The sequence below is a fragment of the Phaeodactylum tricornutum genome, genomic scaffold, assembly GCF_000150955.2.
Source record: "Phaeodactylum tricornutum CCAP 1055/1 PHATR_bd_18x34 genomic scaffold, whole genome shotgun sequence".
Taxonomy (NCBI): domain Eukaryota; phylum Bacillariophyta; class Bacillariophyceae; order Surirellales; family Neidiaceae; genus Phaeodactylum; species Phaeodactylum tricornutum.
The window spans coordinates 12,812-34,016 of record NW_002238022.1 but is presented as its reverse complement, the minus strand read 5'-3'; the positions used below and the strand labels follow the sequence as shown (position 1 = coordinate 34,016).

General features: G+C 47.5%; 10 protein-coding genes across 10 annotated transcripts; 6 read left to right on the top strand and 4 right to left on the bottom strand.

The window, feature by feature from the left end:
* Positions 1-954: 954 nt before the first annotated feature.
* PHATRDRAFT_bd392 (predicted protein) lies at positions 955-1,917 on the top strand (the record flags this gene model as incomplete). The annotated part of the gene is made up of 1 exon (XM_002176188.1): positions 955-1,917. The coding sequence occupies one exon, from the start codon at positions 955-957 to the stop codon at positions 1,915-1,917; it is 963 nt and encodes a 320-aa protein (XP_002176224.1).
* A 1,100-nt stretch (positions 1,918-3,017) lies between these two features.
* On the top strand, positions 3,018-3,287 carry PHATRDRAFT_bd252 (predicted protein; the record flags this gene model as incomplete). The annotated part of the gene is made up of 1 exon (XM_002176187.1): positions 3,018-3,287. A coding segment is annotated over one exon (270 nt), but the record flags the coding sequence as incomplete, so codon positions are not given.
* Positions 3,288-3,427: 140 nt separating this feature from the next.
* On the bottom strand, positions 3,428-6,388 carry PHATRDRAFT_bd1611 (predicted protein). Its single transcript, XM_002176182.1, has 2 exons — positions 4,093-6,388; positions 3,428-3,947 (listed from the first exon to the last, which is right to left on the bottom strand). The coding sequence occupies exons 1-2, from the start codon at positions 6,280-6,282 to the stop codon at positions 3,468-3,470; spliced, it is 2,670 nt and encodes an 889-aa protein (XP_002176218.1). The 5' UTR covers positions 6,283-6,388; the 3' UTR covers positions 3,428-3,467.
* Positions 6,389-6,633: 245 nt separating this feature from the next.
* PHATRDRAFT_bd1610 (predicted protein) lies at positions 6,634-7,577 on the top strand (the record flags this gene model as incomplete). The annotated part of the gene is made up of 2 exons (XM_002176186.1): positions 6,634-6,742; positions 6,847-7,577. 2 exons carry the CDS (start codon positions 6,634-6,636, stop codon positions 7,575-7,577), a joined length of 840 nt encoding a protein of 279 aa, XP_002176222.1.
* Positions 7,578-8,451: 874 nt separating this feature from the next.
* PHATRDRAFT_bd137 (predicted protein) lies at positions 8,452-9,331 on the top strand (the record flags this gene model as incomplete). Its single annotated transcript, XM_002176185.1, has 2 exons — positions 8,452-8,859; positions 9,005-9,331. Coding segments are annotated over 2 exons (735 nt in total), but the record flags the coding sequence as incomplete, so codon positions are not given.
* Positions 9,332-10,524: 1,193 nt separating this feature from the next.
* PHATRDRAFT_bd249 (predicted protein) lies at positions 10,525-10,719 on the top strand (the record flags this gene model as incomplete). The annotated part of the gene is made up of 1 exon (XM_002176184.1): positions 10,525-10,719. A coding segment is annotated over one exon (195 nt), but the record flags the coding sequence as incomplete, so codon positions are not given.
* Positions 10,720-11,282: 563 nt separating this feature from the next.
* PHATRDRAFT_bd152 (predicted protein) lies at positions 11,283-12,401 on the bottom strand (the record flags this gene model as incomplete). Its single annotated transcript, XM_002176181.2, has 3 exons — positions 11,283-11,415; positions 11,530-11,833; positions 12,170-12,401. Coding segments are annotated over 3 exons (669 nt in total), but the record flags the coding sequence as incomplete, so codon positions are not given.
* A 1,082-nt stretch (positions 12,402-13,483) lies between these two features.
* Positions 13,484-14,893, top strand: PHATRDRAFT_bd853 (predicted protein). Its single transcript, XM_002176183.1, has 4 exons — positions 13,484-13,673; positions 13,839-13,938; positions 14,100-14,223; positions 14,303-14,893. Exons 2-4 carry the CDS (start codon positions 13,874-13,876, stop codon positions 14,804-14,806), a joined length of 693 nt encoding a protein of 230 aa, XP_002176219.1. The 5' UTR covers positions 13,484-13,673; positions 13,839-13,873; the 3' UTR covers positions 14,807-14,893.
* Positions 14,894-14,918: 25 nt separating this feature from the next.
* PHATRDRAFT_bd1603 (predicted protein) lies at positions 14,919-17,065 on the bottom strand. The gene is made up of 2 exons (XM_002176180.1): positions 15,471-17,065; positions 14,919-15,390 (listed from the first exon to the last, which is right to left on the bottom strand). The coding sequence occupies exons 1-2, from the start codon at positions 16,946-16,948 to the stop codon at positions 15,084-15,086; spliced, it is 1,785 nt and encodes a 594-aa protein (XP_002176216.1). The 5' UTR covers positions 16,949-17,065; the 3' UTR covers positions 14,919-15,083.
* Positions 17,066-17,593: 528 nt separating this feature from the next.
* Positions 17,594-19,514, bottom strand: PHATRDRAFT_bd1216 (predicted protein; the record flags this gene model as incomplete). The annotated part of the gene is made up of 3 exons (XM_002176179.1): positions 17,594-17,772; positions 17,810-17,900; positions 18,366-19,514. 3 exons carry the CDS (start codon positions 19,512-19,514, stop codon positions 17,594-17,596), a joined length of 1,419 nt encoding a protein of 472 aa, XP_002176215.1.
* Positions 19,515-21,205: the final 1,691 nt, after the last annotated feature.

Genomic DNA, 21,205 nt, shown 5'->3' with positions numbered 1-21,205 from the left:
CGCTTCTTCCGGTTTGGAACATATCCACTTAATGACGGAGAAACCGCATTGAGGACCGAACACTTATAATTGCGTTTTCGTGTGGACTCATAATCTGAGCAAGTGTGCACACCATGAAAAGAGCAGATTTTCCACTCTCCAGTGAGGCAACCGTCGCTATTTTTCACAGGTCTTGCATTGATGTGGCACTGACAAATTGTTTCGTTCTGTTTCCAGTTCCTTTCAGGCGCTGAAATGCAATTGGCTCGAAAGCACTTTCCAGATTTGTTTTCCAAAATTCTGTAGTTTTTCTCAAGTACTTGGTTGTGGGAAAACCATGCAGTCTGGAGAGCATTATACGAAGGAAAGATTTCACTGACTGCTAGCCTCATGGTGGTTTATTCTCTTGGTGTACTTGTAACTTTGTGCGATTGTACCACGTAGGAGTTGGTAGCAAGTGTTCCAAGCAAACTGCTTTAAAGGCAACAAATGGATGGGAGGCATTGATTTTTACCACCAACAGCTACTGATGCCAATGCATGAGGAATATACTCTACACGATCATAGACAAATATAAAGGAAAAAATGCTAAATGGTTGTGTTACTTAAGAGGTACTTCGCGCTCAAAAAATATTACTTAGAAAAACTCGGATTTGGCCCGGATAGGGGAATTGCGGGCTAGGCGTCGCCCGGATAGGCCTTCTTCCTCTTTTCAAAACCTATGAGTGAGAGCCCTAACACACCAAAAGACCGACATGCAGTCAAATGGATTTTCAAAAGCCTCAAATCGTAACGCCAAACGCTGGTAAGCAAAGGATCGGCCTCTTGCGGACAATGAGGAATGCTGTTTCGAAGGCAACATTGTTCTTTTTAACTTCCAGCGCTAGGAAAACTGTCTCACATTCTTTTGGAGTCTTTTCGAAGCAGTCCCGTTTCCAACGCTCACTTGTAGCTATCAAAATAATGAACACCAACATGTGTTCTGACGCCGGTACCAAGAGCCAATCACAACATCGATTCGTAGATATCGGTGCCAACCTCTTGGAAGAGCGCTTTACCAAGGGCACGTATCGCGGTAAATTTCGGCACGAACCAGATCTAGAGCAAATACTGGAACGTGCGTCACGAGTGGGAGTCCGCCGAATTATTCTCACAGCTGGTACAGTGGAAGAATCAAGGAGCGCCGTCGTACAAGCACGTGCTTGGCGCGACCTTTATCCTAGCATTGACTTCACCTGCACCGTCGGCGTCCATCCCACACGCTGTCAACAAGTTTTTGAAGACTCTGAAGCATCGTCGGGCGATTTGCTTCAAGAATTGTTGGAAATCGCCGAGGACGGTATAAAAGATGGAACAGTTGTCGCCATTGGCGAAATTGGGTTGGATTACGATCGACTCGAATTTTGCCCAAAGGATGTACAGCACAAGTATCTCGTTCAACAACTAACCATATTGGCTTCCAAAACAGCTCTTCCTCTATTTCTACACAATCGTAACGTTGGAAAGGATCTTTATGATGTTCTGCAGACCCATCGGGACTGCTGGAAGGCGGGTGGTGTAGTTCATTCTTTCGACGATACCCTCGAACTCGCAAATGACTTTATTGAGGACCTTGGTCTCTATATTGGGCTGAACGGTTGCAGTTTGCGAACCGATGATAACCTGCAAGTTGCCCAGCACTTGCGTTTAGACCGCATTCTTTTAGAAACCGATTGCCCCTACTGTGAAGTACGGAAAACGCACCCTGGATATCAATACATAAAAACTCATTTTGAAGGGAAGTCGGAAAAGAAGTTCGAAAGTGGATTGACCGTCAAAAGCAGACAAGAACCTTGCCATATCATCCAAGTTGCCGAGATCATTGCAGGCATTAGACACGTGCCGCTCTCACAAGTCACCGAAGCCTGTTTCGAAAACACTTTGCGACTCTATGGATAGGCCGGATCAAGCTAGCTAGGATTTTAATCAAATAGGATTTATTGAAGGCTCTACGATCTGTATGAGTCTCCCCCGAATCTCTCACCTCCATATCTCTACCCAGCAGGAGCTTGATAGAGCGTACGCGCGTCAACAGTAAAGGCTCATGGTGGAGCGAGAACAATATGTAGCCCCCCCCCCCCCCCCCCCCCTTTGAAAGAAATTAACCCCAGCCTTTCTTTTACCGTAGGTCTCACAAAGTTTGTAAAAGCGGCATCTCCATATGGACCCTTTGCATTTCATCTATCGAAGGACATTCAGTGTCAGCACGATGGTTTAGGTAGATGAGGATTTATCCATCTCGTACTTTGAGCAACGCCGTCCGAGAAATAATATTCCCTGTAGAAAAACCTCTTTGATTTCCTTCACTACAGTTCACGCCAATCCGGCAACTTGTACGATTCATCATGAATAGTAGAAGCCTTGGCTCGACGAGAAACCATGGGGGCGGATGGGCTTCGTTGGTATTTGCCGTTTCGGTCGTCCTGGGGGCTGCTTGGATCCAGCAATACCGAGCCAGTCGCTGTCATAAGAAAAACGGAAATGAGAAAGACTTTTCCAACGACAACGAATTGACGCCAACAAAACTAGAGAAGAGTCGCGAACAATCTCCGGACAGAGCCGGCGATAAGAATCGGCGAGGCGTTCACTTTCAGAAAGAAAATGTAAACGCCAAAGTCGTTGAAGGATTCGAAAAAGCGGCTTCTCGCGTCAAAACCTTCGCATCCTCTCGACTAAGTAACGGTGACCGGCTTCTCCTGTACGCCTTGTTCAAGCAAACGACAATGGGAGACGCGCCGGCGAAACTAACGTGTTCGTCGTGGAACAGTATCTCAGAACACGCCAAGATAAGTGCCTGGCTCAAGGTTCAAGGGATGAAAACAGAAGAAGCCGCCGCGCGGTACATTGCCGTTGTCGAAGAGATTGAGTCTCGCGACGAAGTGGAAGGAGAGGTCGATGAAGACTTGCTAGGAAATAGTTTTGCGCACGCTGTTAGCCGTCCGGCAGTAGATAATGGGGGGCATGAAGAGACCAGCAATTTATCGACCCCAGAAACGAAGTTCCTGCAAGCAGCAAGTGAGAATGATAAAACATTACTTGAATGCCTTTTGAATGATGGTGTGGATGTGACGCACGCGGACGCATCTGGGGAAACGGCGTTACATTTGGCAGCTGATAAGGGATCTTTGGATTGTCTGCAAGCGTTGCTGGAACATGGAGCCAACGTCAACGCCACTGACCAAGACGGCATTTCGGTCCTGCAAGCTGCAGTGATTGCCGGGCACGTCGAAATTTGTCGCCTGTTGTTACAACATGGAGCTCGTCCGGATCAAGAAGATGGTGATGGCGACACCCCGAGGTCGTGTGCTGCCGACGATGGCTCCAAAGCAATGAAAAGACTTTTTCGCAGCCTTCCCTCAGAGATGGTACATTGAAGAATAGCTACGCCTAAATATCGCTGCGCAGTATGTGAAACAGACAAAACACTATACTTTAGCTGGAAGGCACTCTTACATGTCTGTCATATGAATCTGGACCAATAGAGTTGCAAAACCAAACGGTCCCGTTCTCGTGTTATTGGAGTCTAGAAGCTGGATTGATCTGTAGCCTGGTCGCAGCATGTTGATCGGAATTGTTGCGTCTCCTACCTTCTCGTCCAACCCAACGTCGCTCTCGCGCAAAGAAAAGTGTACCATCGCGACTTCCGGGGTGTTAACGATAAAGTCCTTCGTCTTTTTATCGTTCCACACTGGGCAAAATCCGTTATCGTTTACGGAAGCTGTCGAATGAGAGCTATACACATATGTGGCTTTACCATCTTCATTCCTTAGAACATCGTGCATCGTTACAATCACGTAGGGATCGATCGCTTCCCCTGCTTTGGCTCCTCTTGGTTTGGGCAAGCAGCTGCCTGATAATACACGGACCCTGACACACAGAGGAAGAACTCTCTTTCGAAAATTGTCTTCTGGGATAATTCGGGAGCGCTGCTGCGAAATTGGTATAGTCAAGCGACAGTTGGAAGATTCAGCTATGAACACTTCGCCATCGGCTCCACGAACGACTTGTTCCGAAACCTCCGCTTTTTTCTCGAAAGCATCGACTTCCTCCGGTACAAGCCTTCTCTGTTGCGACCTTTTTGGTACGGATCAAGGTCTCTGATGCAATTCCCAGGACGCTCGGTGGCTTGAGGACGTATCCAGAGTGTTTGTTTTCACGAAAACGTCCATCGTTCAAAAGCAAAGGTGTGTCACTCGTCTGAAAGTTCAGTGCCACAAGTTGCGAACCCACCGACCACGCCAAAAGAGGATTATAATTGGAAGAGTCGACCCGCGTCCCTGACGGATAAGTGCGCGTCATGTGATTTACATTGTACTGACGCCAAAGATCTGTGTTTGCAGGATTCTTGCTCAGAATTTTTCCGATTTTGGCCTCACCAATGGAATGCATATGAGAAAACGGTTCGGTAATGGATTGCTCGAAAGCTTTAAACTTAGTTCCATGGAAGAGGGTCAATCGAGCAAGCTCCTTAACAATTTTGGCATGTTTGGAAATCTTGGTGTCAGCTTTTCCGGCCACCGGTATCGCCTTCGGATCATAGGGGTCTTCTTCATCGTCGACTGGTTCCGCCAATTCTTCGGCATTATCGTCAGGTTCAGGCGGCCGCTTGCCCTTTATAACAACCCTACCTCGCAATGACTCCGGAGATGGCAATGGATGTTGCGAAACGTCAACCGCTGGAACATATAGGTAGTCGCCGAGGACATCTTCGAGAATTTTGGCGATCGCCAGCTGGAAAGGATGAGAGCAGTGATTTTCGAGCGACAAAATTACAGGATAGGTGAACTTGTGAAAGGCCATGTAGCTCCGAACTCCTCGAATAATGTCGATAAAAAGGATCTTAGATGTCAATGTATGCCCGTGAAAGACAATCGGCAGGTAATCCCCTGAGTCAGACTTCTCCCCATCCCAGCAGTCTAGCTCGAGGCATTTGCAGCCACGCCTGAGTGATCGCATATACATTTCAACAGAACTGGTACTCTGCAGTTGGTCCCCTGTCAAGTACGTGTTGTGACTGGTGTTGATCCAATACTTTGACATGGGTTGATCTAGGGTCACGTCGCCGATCATCTGAAGCTTCCAAGGATCACATGCACTATTCATAACATCGAACAGATATAATTCGAAACGAGCACGACTCAGCTCATCGTCTGGCATAACAAGTAAGGGTTCACCAAATTGATGATTGATTTCCATTTGATTCAAAGAAGAAATAACCTCAATGGCGTTCGCGATCGATGCATTGTGTTGTCCCTGTTTAGCGTGGATGAACTTAGAGAGAAACTGACCCGCCGATACTTTATCAGCCTCTATGCCAAAAACCTCATCCCAGATTAAGTTTGCCATCGACGTGTTCTTTTGCTTCTTGAGCTTCTGGAGAAGTTCCATCACCTCGGGGTACGAAAGGCCATCTTGTTTTCGGCTTTTCAATTTGGACTTGATGTGTTCCCTAAAGACCTTGCCTGGATTCTTGACTGAAAAATTGATGCGGTTTAGAATTTTGTTGAATTCTGTCTCACCGATTTGTCCGTCCCGATTCACATCTACGTCATACCAAATGTAGCGCAGCAGAAGAGCCTCATTGCTCACATTCCTTTGTGCTTCGAAGTATGCCTTGCGCATCTTCTGAATACAATTAACCAGTTCGACACGCTCATCTTTCTTGGTAATGAGCACATCCAAGGAATCGTGGCCATGGTGGACAATTGTAACAATCTCGTTTCGATGGATATCCACCCTGGAATCTTTTCCTTTCAGGCGATTGTGTTCCCTGGCGGCTTCTAATTTCTGAGTTCCTACAACACCCACTTGAACCGAATCAATGTCTGCGATATCGATGTAGCGGACGTACTTGTCTCGCAATGCCTCGGGCTGGGTGAAACCTCGAACACCCTTACGAGTTATGAATGGTACAGGCAGCTTCCGAGCCATCGTTGAAAGAAATCCCGATCCACCTTTTATAGATTGATGGGTGCAAAACAAGGCGAAGCGATCGTGACTAACGGTCAAAATGCGCGAGCGAAACTTTCCCCGTGAAGTGATCTTGGAAACATGAATGCCTTTGATAGCCTTGTTGTATCCTTGCGTTTGCTCCATGAGAGCTTTCCCAACCGAGGTCGCCGGCGTCTTGGTTTGTGTCCACTTCATCGTTCGTTGACTCATCATTTGGGTCTTTGCTAGCGAGGACTTTTTATCGTCGGGAGGAAGGACGAGAAGACTCCCTTCGTCGGGACCGGAGTCAAGCTCTTCTTCAGTCTTTGCCATGGTTCCAAGAAATGTAGACAGAAGATCTGCTAAGGATGATTTTCTGTACTGCTTGACTGTACCTTGACAGATCGTCCTCGAAGGTACGAATGTCGATAGCCCTTCGCGATTTGTTTGTATTTTCCCGGAAGCACTCTTGGGGGACCCGGTTTGCTGTATACAGGCGCAATTCATGAAATTTTACATCCCGGAAAGCTGCTGTCGTAAACGAGCGGAGAGCAGCGATTTTCTGCTTCAGGAATGAATGTCCTTTGCGATAAAAATACTACTGGAACTTCAATTACAATGAGCTTTTGAGGCCAATTAAAAATCAATATTTCACAATCGAGAGCTGGTTGGTTCGCATCCAGCATGGGAGACGACGTACACAAACAGAAAAGCCTCGCCTTTTTCTTTTCTCGAGCAGATCCAACCGTGAAAACGGCCAAGAACCACGACTATCTTGCGTCGAGAGGGCAAGGTTTTGGGTTGATCTTCCTTTTTGCCATGTTCATGTAAATTCCGTTTAGTCCTGAATGGAACATAGCATGATTTTGACTCGTTTTTCTTCACTTACTCGCGCAGGAATCCGACTTTTGCCGACACTCGAGGGGTTGATCTCGTTTCGGAATAGTTTACAGTTAGTACAAATCCAACAAGCCAATGGCGCCACCAATGGTTGGGTTCAGTCTATCGGATGCAGTCGAAAATTAAGTAGATTTTTGTCAACATCGAAAGAGGAAGGACCTGATCACGAAATAAGCACTTACCTGGCAGAAACCCACCGCATCGATTCACAATTGCATGACGGAATTCTGAAGGCCTTGCAATCCGTGTACGGCAAGGAAATGAAACTTTCACAAGTCGAAGCCTTTGGTAAAGCGGGACTAATGGCGTTGTCGGAAGCGGTCGAAGCAGATCGAAATCGCAAGCGGAGTGCGAAAATACGACCGTCCAAGTTGGTAACGTTTACTATTCCCCACCATTCAACTACCTTTCAATTAAAGTGGAGACAGGGACAGTCGGTTCTGGATGTCGCTAAAAGCGCAGCAGGCGAGGAACTTCTTGGCGAGTACATGGAAGGAACATGCGGTGGCCAAATGAGCTGCTGTACTTGTCACGTATACTTGGATGAAAAAACATTCACTGTTTTGCCACCGCCTTGCGAGGCGGAACTCGACATGTTAGATCTCGCGTTCGAGCCATGCGAAACATCTAGACTGGGCTGCCAAGTGTTTTTGAAAAACGGGCTTCTGGAAACGGATCACGAGATCGTAGTAACGATTCCTGCGGATGTAAATAATGTCTGGAAGTAATTGGGATATTTGGAGTCAAGATCGGTATCCTCCATAGTCCATAGGCCACAGGATATTCCTTCACTGTTGGTGGAGATGTTGGTGTAGCCACTGTTCTTAGACTCTTCTACGACTACGGGTAGAATTCGGCTTTTTCTCATTCTAGAAAGTATGGTAGGCTTGAAATAAAATTTCATTTTCTTGAATTGGACATCAATACGACACAGATGCAACAACGAACTTTTTTCAGCGAAATGAAATCGGGACTGTTTTTTTTTCATCTTTGCGCGGAATATTTCCGTGTCTTGTTCCAACACCAATGGCACTTCTCATAGTATCAAGTACTCGTCAAACTGCGAAGTAGACCGGAGAATGAGTACCTCTCGTTCGACACTACGATTAGCATTACGGTGTCATCAATGTACCTCCTTATCTACCCGAATACTTAAGAGAAAACAAGATGCTTGGAAAAGAATCGGGGTCCCGGCTTTCGCGACAGAGCGGACAAAAACGGATGGGACCGAATCATTTTCATCAATGGTTGATTTGGCTACACTTTCAATGGCGATTGCTGCTACCGGATTCATGATTTGGAATGTGTCGCCATTAGAACGCTCGGATGAGAGGCCTGATGGCAGCCGGAATACAATGCCGTGGCGCCCTTATCCTTCGCAATGTGAGCCTCGAAGGGCGAACACTCAACCACGGAACGTTATGCTGCATCGAATGCGGTCTATCAGAGGTCGAGATCTCAACGAGAAGTACAGGGTAGACTGGAAGACAGTCATGGGAGAAGGTGCTTATGGTTCGGTCCATCCTGCTCGTTTAGCGGCAACGGGTGAAAAGGTAAGGAAGCGAGAAGCACACAACACGTGGGGATTGCCTTCACTCGTGAATGCTACTCTCAACGGTCTCACGTATCTCCCCAAAGGTTGCTCTCAAGAAGATATCTCGCAGATATACCAATTCCTCGGCCTTCAAAACTGAAACAGACGCCCTTTTACGAATTTTTGACAACGGAGGGCATCCCAATATATCAGGACTCCGAGATATGTACGAAGACCATAACTTTTACTATCTAATCTTGGACCTAGTCACTGGAGGAGAAATGTTCGAGCACCTGATTCATTATGGTGCATATAGCGAGGCAGATGCTGCAAGATTGATGTACGAGGTGGCCAGCGCATTGGCTTTCCTTCATGGAGTCGGTGTGGTTCATGCCGATCTTAAACCTGAGAATTTGTTGCTATCAACGAAGAACAGAATGGACGGAACGATCAAGATGATTGATTTTGGCTGCGCAGTGGTTCAACAAGATAATGCCGACGATGAAGAGCCGTCAGTAGCTCGCGATCAGTCGGCTTTGGCTTTGAAAAGCGCATCGTCTACTGGAACTACGGCATACTGGCCACCCGAAAGGTTCGAAGAGCGTTCAGTCGCCGATTCAGCCGTACGTTGCTACCGGTCTCATCTATACCTATGTGTGTGCTCAAATTTCATTCTCACAACCTCTGCTTTATCGTTTTCAGATGGATATGTGGAGCGTTGGCGTGATTCTTTATATCATGCTCACCGGTGTTCATCCCTTTGATGTCAAAGGCGTAAGTACAGATGACGAGATCGCCGATCATATCCGGCAAAACCCTGAACCCCCCTTTTCTCGAGAGCTTGTTGGTCATCTGTCTGAATCCGCTGGGGATCTTATTTTGAGACTGATGGAAAGAGATCCGGCTAAGAGAATTACCGCCTATGAAATGTTGCAGCACCCCTGGGTAAGGGGAGAGACGGCTTTGAAAGAGAAAATCCTGGACTCTGATAAAAAGCTTTCCCGGTTCAAGGATCTCCGATATAAATTGGAGGCCGGCATGTTTGCTGTGCTTGTCAGTCAGGGACACTCCGATGTTCGACTTTCCGAAGCGAAGGTCAAAACAAAACTCTCCTTGAAGGACGATAGTTCAGCACACATTCTGAAACGCGCTTTCGACGTCTTCGATGCAGAAGGGAAAGGCTTTGTGACATCCGATGCCTTAGCTCGTGTGACTGCTGAACGCACTGGTTCGATTGTCTCTCCCAGCGACACACGGGACTTCATCGCAACTCAAAACAGTAACAGCGACGACGGAATCGACGCCTCCGTCAACGCTACCATATCCCTGTCCCAATTTAACAAACTTTTTTCTGGTCTCAACCAAAAACACTTTCCTCGTGGTCACTTCGTTTTTCATGCCGGTGACCGTGGGGATGCAATGTACTTTTTGAGCTCGGGAAAAGTTGAGATACAAACAAGAAAAGGGCAACTTGTTGCAATCCTTCGCAGTGGAGACTTCTTCGGGGAAGGAAGCCTTTTGGATACTGAAAACAGTAGGTTTACGTCCGCAAAATGCGCAACCCCAGTTGATGTAATTGAAATAAAGCGAGAAGAATTCGATCGCTATATTGGCGCCAGTGCAGCCGCCAAGAACGAACTACGTTTGAAATGGCGTGCTCGAAGTCTAATGTATGCCAAGAACCTTTTGCGGCTTCAAAAGAACGTCCGAGTTCGTACATACAAGAAAGGCGAGGTTGTGTACAAAGAAGGGGATTTCGGTACTTCCATGTTTCGCGTAGATGACCATGACGGGGGAGAGTTTGAGGTTTCTCATGGCCAAAACATTGTCCATAAATACGTTGGTGGTGACTCGTTCGGGGAGTCCTCTCTATTGTTTCAAAGAACTCGATCGTAAGTGCTTTTTCCCATCACCAAGTACTGTTCGATTGTCAGCGTCTAATTTCTACTTTGATTTTTAGTTCCACTGTGACGTGCTCGTCAGAGGCGTGTCGATTGCATGAGATGAAGGGCGAAGACTTTTTGGCAGTTGTGGAGTCGTCGCCGGAAATGGCATCATCTCTGCGAAACATGTGTCGTAAACGGCTGTTCAAAAAAGCGGTGAAGGCGTATTCTCTTGGAAATAAGAGAGGATTTAACGATGAGGATATTGTTGCTGCTTTTCATGACGCAGACATCGACCGCTCAGGGTCTTTAAATCTCGATGAGGTGCGACGATTAATGCACCGCATGGATCCCGACTTTCCTTTGGACGAGATTCGTGCTCTACTCAAATTCGTCGATGTAGACGAGGATGGACAGATTACTTTGGAAGAGTTTAAACGTCTCTTTCGTCAGTTTGAGGCAGAAAAAGCTGATAGTTGAATTTCTAAAATCATAGAGTGAGTGAGCTCTTACTGTGCAGTTTCTTTTGTGCGCGAGATGCACCTATCCTGTGCTTACAAACCCTCATCACTACTGCTGCTTTGCGATGAAAATGATTTGGAAACCCCTACAAAATCAGAATGAGCCTTGTCAAAGGGTCCTGCTCGGAATGTGAACGGAGCCTTTCTTTTTAACGCCTCAATTTCCAGACGGAGGCTGGCAATAGCATGATCTCGCTCTTCGATAGAAGTTTTGTATTTCTCGATTTCAGCGTCTCTCTGCGACAATTGCCTCCTAAGTAGCGCTTCCACGTCGTTTGGATTTCGACTATTTTCTGCGGTCTCAGGGTTTATATTGAAGCTACAAAGTTCCGCTGCAGTAGGTCGCCGTCTTGGGTCGGGCTCGGTACATTTCAGAATAACGTCGGACACCAACGAATACTGTTCAAGGTCGAGGGGAAGACTTCGCTGGTACCGACAGTCGTGAAAAGTTTGAATTCTTTCATGCTCGGTTGAAAAGCAGCACAAAAGCTCCAATCAAATCAATCCTAGACTGAAAATATCTGCTTCCTTCCCATAAGACCCAGAGGAAACTTGCTCAGGGGCAGCATACGATGCTGTGCCAACTCCCGCTGTTAACGGGTCGCGCCATGTGTCGTTCCCACAAGTTCTTTCTATCTGAGAATCATACAAAAAAGCTGCCTCTCCATGCTTGAGTAACAAGTGTAGCGGTTGTGATGCTTTCCATCCCTTCCCTTGGTTCGCGCCCTTGTTTGTTTGTAACGACTCAATCATCTTGCTAAGTCCAAAATCCCCAATCTTGAACTGCACCTTTTCGTCTTGGCTGGCAAAAACGTTTGCAGGCTTTAAATCGCGATGAACAATCCCTTTCGAATGCACATGCGCCAAACCGTCGCAAAGCTGAGAAAAAATATCGGCGGCAAAAACAAGACGGTTTCCAGCATGTTCGTCGTGAAGCTTTCGATTGCGCTCACGAATCCAGTCGGCCAGTGTTGCAGGGTGGCACAATTGCATTTGAATATACAAACATATTTGGTATTGGTAGCTTGGCCCCGCGGCTTTTTTTCCTTTTCGTGCTCTACCTGACTTTTGTGAAAGCTGATTTGAATTAGAGGGATGACGTAAACTTCGTCGATGCCATTTCATACCGATGACCGAGTCGTCCTGAGTCTGGTCAATGGTCCACAAACTAAATTCCTCTGTATCTCCAGCGTTTGAACCATCCAGTGAGAATCTCCGCCGCGGACGATCGCTAAAAACGGGATCCTGAAAGTACGCTTGTAACGTGTCCGATAGCCTTTGTGGATTGTCGCCCGAAAAGGCACTCTCAATATCCGCAAGAAGGCGCGGATGATTATTCAGATCAGATATTGCGTTCGATGTTCCACTCCCAGTCATCCAACTCGGCTCCAGCCAGCTTGTATAATATCGGACCACATTAGGGTGATCGCACACAGCAAGACAATGTACCTCTCGGACAACCTGCTGTACTGAATCACTGGAAAAGCCAGTGGCGTTGAATGGAACTCGTTTTACTGCGTAGTTGAACCCATCCATTTTATTCGTCGCTCGAAATACCTGTCCAAATGATCCAGATGACAGTAGTCCTACTTCATCAAATTCCCGTTTATACCGTGACAAAGATAGAGGGTGATGCTCCGCAGACCACGGCAGGGTTGTTGCTGCTACATACGGGTCCGACTTGGTCGCGGAGTTTGTCGTAACTCTCTGCCGTTCCTCGTGTTCGAGCGAAGACCGAATTGCCGATGCTTCGAGTGATCTTTGACGATAGAATGGTTTTGTTGAAAGCGCTATGGCAGTCTGTTTACTGGATTCTTCTTCTCCTTGATCTGCCAATGGATCACCATGTATATTCGCATTGGACGACAAAAACCTGGACGGGGAAGACGAAGGGACCAACCCGAGATCAAACAAAAAGTGAATCGATTGGCGATCTAGAATTCCCCTTTCAAAAAGTTCTAGTACGTGGACAGTGAATGTTCGCGGAGTAGGGTCGTGAAGGGCACAGACTTGTGCCAGCAACATGAGAAGTAGAATCTGGCGCTCCTGATCTGCAGGGACCGACGCAGAATTGGTTTCAATCGCAATGTTCTGGTCCGTCATATTGCCGTCGGGCTCGAGCGAATCCGGTGACAATCCCGACAACCCCCCTTGTTGCTGCATAAACGAGAAAACCTGCGGCGGATGATTTGGTGGTGTGCGAGATCGATATGCCCCCTCCACTTCGTCGTCCCAAGTGCTTCGCCAGCTGGAAGCAGCACTAGTCTCACTTTTCTCGTCCATTTTAGGTTTGCAATTTTTCTAGACCAGTGTACAGCTCAAAAGAATATGCTGAACTCCATGCGAGCAACGAGGGTGGCAAGGTCTCCGTATACTTTCTCCAGTCGATCAGCGCTGCACTTACTTATGTTTCGACTATCGCCTGGGTCCAGAAGGTCCCGTGTTTACAAAGGCAATTTTGTTTGCGGGGACTGGAGTTGACAGTGACACTACCGGTCCAAATCGGTAGCGATTCCGTCACAGTTCCGAAATGCGATCTGGCATACATAAAATGGTGATGATGACAAGAGATGCCAGATTCCTATTTGGTGTCGGTTCCTCAATCGCCATTTTCCGAGTAAGACATAGAACAAGGTAAGTCGGAAATTTTGTCGTTCCAGACTTTCAATTTAGAATTTCTCATTTTTCCATAACAGCGAGAGACAAAGGCCGTTGACTCTGCAGATTGTGTCACTGTCAGTCGAAAGACCTCTTCCGTTTGTTCTCGAGTTTTTTCTTCTCCATTCAAACCGGTGCAGCTCCGTACAGGGTTCCCTTTCTGTTAGCTCTGACAAGCCAAACTGGGAAAGGAAGGTAAGCAGGGCCGGGAAGGTCGCCATGATCGAGGTGAGGAGCGATGGAAACTAGACGGCTTTTTCCACACGATAGGATGGCTGGCGTGTCCGCTGTGTTCCCGTTCTCATTGCTATTTACTTATGTCAAACTATGGTTTTGCACTGGTCAACGTTATATAACCGTTATTTCTTCTCCATTTCGAATTTCTGACAGCAGCAAACACTCCGCCAACACAAACGAGCGAAGGCACCATGGAAAACAACGGAGGCCAACCGCGTCCGCTTCAATTGGGTGCCAAAGGCGCCTATATCGTCAGGTATGTCTTGGTTCCTGTGAAGGTAGTTGCGGGCTAGCCAAAAGAGAAAAGATCTCGAGAAGGACAATTCTGTCTTGCAACAGTTGTGCGGCGAGATAAATCGGTTGTTCACATCAGAAAGGCGCGGGAGTCTCACTCTTATGCTCTTCGAATCCACACAGGTTGTTGATGGTCGGAGATTCGGCTTGTGGAAAGACGTCCTTAGTGTTACGGTTTGACCAAAATGTCTTTTCGACAAAGTTTGTAACGACGATAGGTGTTGACTACAGAGATAAAATGGTGAAGGTATGATTTACGTGTCCAAAGTGGAAGCAAGGAAGTCTCTTTATGCCCCTATCTGACGCTCCGATTTGGTTTGTTACAGATCGAGGGCGCCCAAATGCGGTTGCAGCTCTGGGACACAGCAGGGCAAGAGCGCTTTCGTAGTTTGACTTCGAATTTCTTTGGCCGTGCCGATGGTTTTGTACTCACTTACGATATTTCTAATCGCCCTTCTTTTGACCATGTCATCGGGTGGATGCGAGATATCAAAACTAGAGCACCACCGGACTGTGACATTGTCCTATGCGGAAACAAAAGTGATCTTGACAACGACCGGGTCGTCACGTACGACGAGGGCAAGCTGCTTGCGGACGAATACGGTGTGCAGTTCTTTGAGACTTCAGCCCTGACGGGTCACAACGTCGAAAGAACGTTTACAGCACTTGCGACGACCATCAAGCACAAGAGAATCGATGAATTCGAAGGCACCCCTTCCATTCGAGGAGCTCCGAGTACAGACAGTGCTTCCGCTGCTGGAGATCATCGAACGGTGAATTTGTCGTCAGCTGGTGAAAAAAGGGAGGGACAAAAGCCTGGATGTTGCTAAAGTGCTGGAATTGAGGTACCGGCAGTCCCTTGTTCTCCACTCCATCTGCTAGAGATCGTTGATTCTTTTACATATGTTTTTCATGTCAGTCTGTAAAATCGAAGCATCCTTTGTGTGTGCGCCTTTTTAGAGTGATCATATTTAGAAGTATGGCACGTAATCATCGTCTCCCTGAAGTGTTTCAAATCTTTCGTTTGCACGGACTACGATATGTATCCACAAGAAAAAGATCACTACTAAAGAAATTGCATTGTGCCAACCGTCAAAGAGAACCTTCTTACACATCATCACTACGTTCATCATCCATACTGTCCGGGACACCGCCATCCTTCGGCGGCGCAAATTCTGACGATCCAGTGTTTTCGCTATCGACTTCCCTGTTTTCTGCAATAAAATCGTCCTCCTGGTAGCCGAAAGCGTCGTCCTCAAAATCGTCGCCTTCCGCGGAATACCCATCTCCAGTTTCTTGCGTAATGTCCATGCTGTCATCATCATTTTGAAAGGTAGGAATACTAAAGAGATCTGGTTGATCGCGTCGCATTTTGGTTAGAACGTCGTCCAAACGTTTCACAATGGCGTCTTCCCTGATGCGTGGATACAGAAAGAGTGCACAGTGTTAAAGATGCGATCGAACGAAGGTGTTGTACCTAGCCCGAAAACGTACCACAGCATGTATCCACGATTCGTCGGGTGACCACGAGCGCTGATTCGGTCACTCTGTAGCACATAGCGCTGCCCATCTTCGCGGGTGGCAAAAATATCCGTGGCATCAAAGAAAGATACGCGATCTTGTTTCCCGGCGAACTTACGAAGTTGGGCGTTGATGGCACGAACAGAGTTCCACAATGGAATTTTGTTTTGCCTCAAATGCAGTGTCCCGGGAGTGTATTTTTTTATACGCTGGCGGTCTTTCATAATTGGATTAACGGGGTCTTTTTGCTTGCGAACAATTTTCTTGCGCTTACGACGTGCCGCCTTATCGCGAGCTTCTTCTTCTTCTTGTGCTGCTGCATCTTTTTCTTCCTCGGTGGGCGCACGCTTGGGCCTTACGACTTCTTTTTCCTTATCTTTGCTCTTGAGAAGCCGGTTTTCAACAGGGACCGTAAATGCGGCGTTCGCCGTTCCACTTCGCTTCTTTCGGGTGACTGTGGAGTTAGCGGCCAAGGAGTCCTGGTAATCACTGATAATTGGATAGGCTCCGCTTCGAGCACTGACCATTGGCAGAAGCGAATTGATTACGATGCGAGCATTGGGCTTCTTTTCCAAAATTTCTTCGACAACTCGCAGTATGCCGAGGACAACCACCTCCTCCGAGCACTGCATTCGGGACAGATCATTCATTCCTAGACCGATCCACCAAACCTTTGGATTAAAGTAGTCGGTCATCTCTCCGTGCATAAGTCTCCACAACACGTTGGGCGCTGTATCGCCAGCTATTCCCAAGGCTACTCCTTCTAGAGTGCCTCCCTTCTGCTTCGAAAAGTGCGCCTTGAACGTTTTGCCAATATTGCCGAGACCAGCGGATCGATTGCGACCCATCCAGCGCCCATCCATCTCTTCAATGACTGATTCCCCCAGAAAGGCCACGTCCAGGGTGGCTGCCTTGATGGGATCTTGGAATTCTTTGACGAGTCTGCGATTCGCTTTGAAGGCTTGAACCCAGGATTTGTGGTCCGCTCGACTAATAGGATTCAAGGGGTCTTCACATCGGCAGCTGTCGTTGTCGCCTTTCAAGCACCAGTGGTCGATCTGACCCATTTTAACATCGTACACCGACTTGATATTCGAATGATCGTGCTTGATCACACCGAGGTTTTCGGTAGGGTTGAAGAAGAGATTCGACAAGAGTGCAAGGGTAGCAGCAATGCCGAGAAAAACGAAAAAACCGCAAAGCCCGGGGTAATAGTGACAAAGCATGGAAATATAGCTTGAAGCCACATCAAGAAATGCCGCCTTCTTGGAAGAGGTGTTGCGGGGTGAAAGACTCATTTTGCCTTGGGTTAAGTGGTCGAGATTGAAGCGTGCCGTCTCCGTCCCGCTGGTAGTATTGCTGCCGCCCATTTGATTCTGGAGGAGATCCGTCAAGTCCGAGTCCTCTTCATCACCGGTCTGCATTGCCGATTTGCCTGCTTGGTTCGACATACGAGGGCAAAGGGATGTACTTGTTTTAGAGTATTCACAGTCAATACGGAAAAGTGGACTTCTCTTTTTACAATTAGCTTTCTACTCTAGTAGAGACCGTTTGTATCTCGACACAGAGAAGCTCCTTTGGGTACCACACGAGCTATTACGGAGCGAGTAACGACGGTACAAACGAATCGGACGATAAAAGCCGTTCACGGTCACGTCACGGTTAGCACGAATGGGAAAACCTCGGGAAACTCACCGACTAGCTAGCCGTTGCGACACGCGTGCAGTCACGGGTACTATAAGGCAATGACCACTCCGCTCTTAGTGTGAGTTAATTTACAGTTCAGACATTCACTGTGAGAGAATCACAGTCACCGCGCGCATCGAGTTTTCGTTTGAGAAAATTCGCTATTCGGGATGAGCAGGGCTGAAAATTACGCTATTTGGGAAAAGATACACTTTTGTACTGTAGTTGCTCTACCAAAAGAGCGCGTATCTTGTCTTCTCTGATGGTCGCTTCCAAGGGACTAGCATTGCAAGATGGCGTATAGTCGTGTCCGAGTGGGCCCAAGCAAACGTTCGACAAACAATTGCTTCAGCTTTGCCGATGTATGACGACGCGTAATGCCGGCGGGTGCAAGCAATAAGAATGCTACGTTACAAGCTCCGGCTGCAGCTCTTGCCAAAAAAGGCTTGGAAAAACCAGGAAGGGCCGTAAGAAGGATACCACATGGTGGCGATATGCACAACGTCTCGATCACGGCCACTCGATAGCTTGACGCATCTCTTCGGCGGCTTGCGAGTAAAAGCCGTCGTGACGGGATAGCCCAACAACCCTATGTGACAGTATGAATTCGCTCTGATCCCACTTACTCTCGACGCCTTGCGTTGCTTTCTGCACTTGATCCTTTTCGTCGCCGCTGCTCAATACCTCAGACCAGTTTTGTTCGTCGGGAGGTGTGTTCTATAAAGAATGAGTAGGCTGCTAGGTGGAGAATCGAAAATATAATGGAGGGAACTGCGAAATTGAATCCACATGGCTATACATAGGATATAGAGTTGTTCTTAACTAAAACTTTTACTTAAAAAGTATTTCCCGCGAGAATAAAAACACTTTGAATCAGTGTATGTTTTCCCAAATAGCGTAATTTTCAGCCCTGCTCATCCCAAATAGCGAATTTTCTCTTTTCGTTTGAAAATCGGTCCGAGATTCATGGTACCAGATTTCACAATGGGAGGCAAGCTATGGTAGAAGGGAAGGAACTCACCGTCTGACGTATATTTACTGAGCAGTTGCATATTCCGATGGTACGCAGATGCCGTCTACTTTTCAAACGCTATCGGAACCGTCCTCGAGATACGGCTCGATGTATCGTCGCGTATACGACTCCCTCAACTTGATAATTCCACCTTGTAACAGCACTCTTACCTCGTCCGTCGACTTTTCTAGAGATTTTGCAGTATCCGCAACTGATATCTGGATTCCCGAGTCAAGACCAAACGCCATGCGAATGCATTTCACCTCGTCCTCGCCTAATGTCGTCACCAGAAACTCGGAGAGATCGTGCTGGATCATCATCAGCAAGGCAGAATCGTCCGGAGACGGTTCCTCCGTATCGGGAATAAGGTCTTGTAAAAGACCCGCTACCTGTTCTTGCCGTACCCACGCTTCGTCGTTGCCTTCGTACTCTAGCATTTCGTCTTGATATTCCTCCACGATTTCTTCCTTACGGATCACGCGTCCTGTATCCAAAACCATACCTTGGCTTAACTCCCATTCCTCTTGATCCTCGTAAGCGGGGCGGGCGTCCTCTAAGTGCGGGTGATTTATTTCTACCGTTGATTCCATCGATAAGGTTCCACCTTGTGCCATGATCAAGTAGTCATGCAACCGCTCACGAGCGATTTGGAGTTCTTCTGCCACGTCGTTCCACGTCGGCTGTCGTCCCTTTTCGTCAATTATCGTTCGCTTCAACTCCTTCGCTTTTCGGACCATCACAATTACGGCTCGTGGCAACCGGACCGGCCTAGTATCCAGGTCTAACGAACGAATCAAGTGCTTGCGAATCTGTTTCCGCGCCGTGTGCTCAAAATCTGTTTCCGTGTGATCTTCCTTTCGGTAATGGCTCATAGCGTCTAGAAGGGAGACCAAGCCTTCCTGTACAAGCTCCACTCGAGAGCTTCTGGTGACAGCTTCGCTCCTAGTGCGCAAGACTTCATGGACCAAACAGTCGACTAGGCGTAAACCCTCACGTACGGAATACTCGATTTTGGGAAGATCCAGTTCCTGTCGACGCTGTTGCTCCCAATTCCAGATCCGCTCGGCGAGGTCTCGATTTACATGACCAAAATCGTCCTCCAAAATGTCACCGACGAAAGCATCTCCTTCCGTAAAAGCTTTTGGGGTTTCCGCTCTCGCTTTGGAGAGACACAGACCGTTCTGGACGGCGATTTTTGTTCCGTATGCGTCCACGGGGTATCCTAAACAATCCGAATTTCGAATACAAGACACCCAACCGACGCATCTGCGACTCGAAAAGAAAAACACATTGGCAACAAGGACAGTTCGAGCAATCATTGTACTTGGAATACAACGCGTCCTTCTCACAGTCAACACAAGGAATACGTTGTAAATTGCGGCCCGAAAAACTCGAATATCCTTTTGGGAAACTGCGAAAACGGGCTAGAATCGTGCCCAACAGAAAGGAATCAAAGGATCGTATATACTTTTGTAAGCGGATAAAAGAGGGGAGGGTTACCACGTACCCCTTTTCGTGAATGAGACCGACATCCACGACACTCTAGTAGTAGAAGCAAACCCTTTGGTTCTAGACAGCCGTCGAAGTAGGTCTCATTCACGGAAAGGGGTGCGTGGTTAGGGTTAACCCTCCCCGTGGAAAACCATAAGCCATTTTTGCTATATTCTTGAGAAGTGAGCTTCGCAACCAAGCAAACGAAAATCTAGGAAACTATAAGTAAGATTCAGATCAATCTAGCTAAAGCGAAGGCACTGGGAAGTATTTAGGAAGTCCTGCTTGCCTGCATAGCGAGTCGACAAAAATATGTTGACATAGGCAAGAAAGTTTTAAAGAAACTGACTCGGACTTGCTGTTAACTAGCCCCGCAATGTTATCTGTGAGCAGTTTTTCATTTCTTTGACCTCCGCAAATTCCCGGTATCGGCTTTTTTCCTCTGTAGAAGCAGTGAGCTTGATTTCTTTCAACTGTAGAGTAAAATACATATTTAGCTCGAAGCGAGGGCACTAGGAAGTATTTAATGCGTCATACTTGCCTGCACAGCGAGTCTACTAAAATATATTAAGATAAGCACAATAGTTTTAAAGAAAGTGACTGGTACTTGCTGCTCACTAGCCCAGACATTCTTGGCTCTGAGCAGTTTTTCATTTGTTTGACGTACACATTTTACCGGTATCGATTCCTCTCCTCCGTAGAAGCAGAGAGCTTCATAAATTTCATCTGGATTGTCGCCTCACTCATCCTTTTCAACAGTTTCAGAATTAAATAAAATGGACGACAGCGAGAAATCAAACATCCGGTCTTCGGATGGCCAAGATCTGCCGGGTCGAAACTCCCGCAATGGAAATATCCCGGGAGTCGAATTAGGGCTTGTCGGCCCCAGCACTTTGGACGAGGCTAACACTTCTTCGAACGTGGAACGAGGAAGGAACACTAGTTCGACTGGAATTGAAACGTCAACAAATGCTACCCAAGTTGACGACGGAAAAGGAGCTGTTATGGCACCACATTTGGAACAACAAGATACTGATGAAAAGGATGGAGCTGGGAAAAAGAAGTGGATGACATTTGGTGCCGTCGGAGGCCTCGTCGCTACGGCAACGGCCTTGATGCTGCGAAGTGTTCGAAAAACTGATGACAACGAAATTGCTGGTCCAAACGTGTCTGGCGTCGACAATGGAGTGAGTGGAGTGGATAACGCTGCAGATGCCACACAAGAGGCAATTAATCAGTCGTTGTCCAATGCACAGTCAGTTGCCCGAGAAATGGCGCTTCAGGCTGCACAACAAGCTGCATCATCAGCCGCTGCGGCAACAACAGCCGCAGCGGCAGCGGCAACCGCATCCGGTGGAATTTTTGGTGCTGCTATTGGATCTATTGCAGGCGCCTCTACTGGAGTGCAAGTTGGAGTAGCCGTTGCCATTGCCGCAGTGACTGCGGTCTCCGTTTCGACGGGTGTGGTGGTGTCAGAAAATAGAGCCGAGCAATCTCAGCCCATACCAACCACGCGAGG

Bases quoted from the DNA above. Each gene is read 5' to 3' on its own strand.
- PHATRDRAFT_bd1611 (XM_002176182.1), bottom strand. From the start codon at position 6,282: ATGGCAAAGACTGAAGAAGAGCTTGACTCCGGTCCCGACGAAGGGAGT. The intron at 3,948-4,092 runs GTCGCAACAGAG...CCAATTTCGCAG, and splicing joins CCTTGATCCGTACCAAAAAG to CAGCGCTCCCGAATTATCCC.
- PHATRDRAFT_bd853 (XM_002176183.1), top strand. From the start codon at position 13,874: ATGGAAAACAACGGAGGCCAACCGCGTCCGCTTCAATTGGGTGCCAAA. The intron at 13,939-14,099 runs GTATGTCTTGGT...GAATCCACACAG, and splicing joins AAAGGCGCCTATATCGTCAG to GTTGTTGATGGTCGGAGATT. The intron at 14,224-14,302 runs GTATGATTTACG...GGTTTGTTACAG, and splicing joins ACAGAGATAAAATGGTGAAG to ATCGAGGGCGCCCAAATGCG.
- PHATRDRAFT_bd1603 (XM_002176180.1), bottom strand. From the start codon at position 16,948: ATGTCGAACCAAGCAGGCAAATCGGCAATGCAGACCGGTGATGAAGAG. The intron at 15,391-15,470 runs GTACGTTTTCGG...TCCACGCATCAG, and splicing joins AATCGTGGATACATGCTGTG to GGAAGACGCCATTGTGAAAC.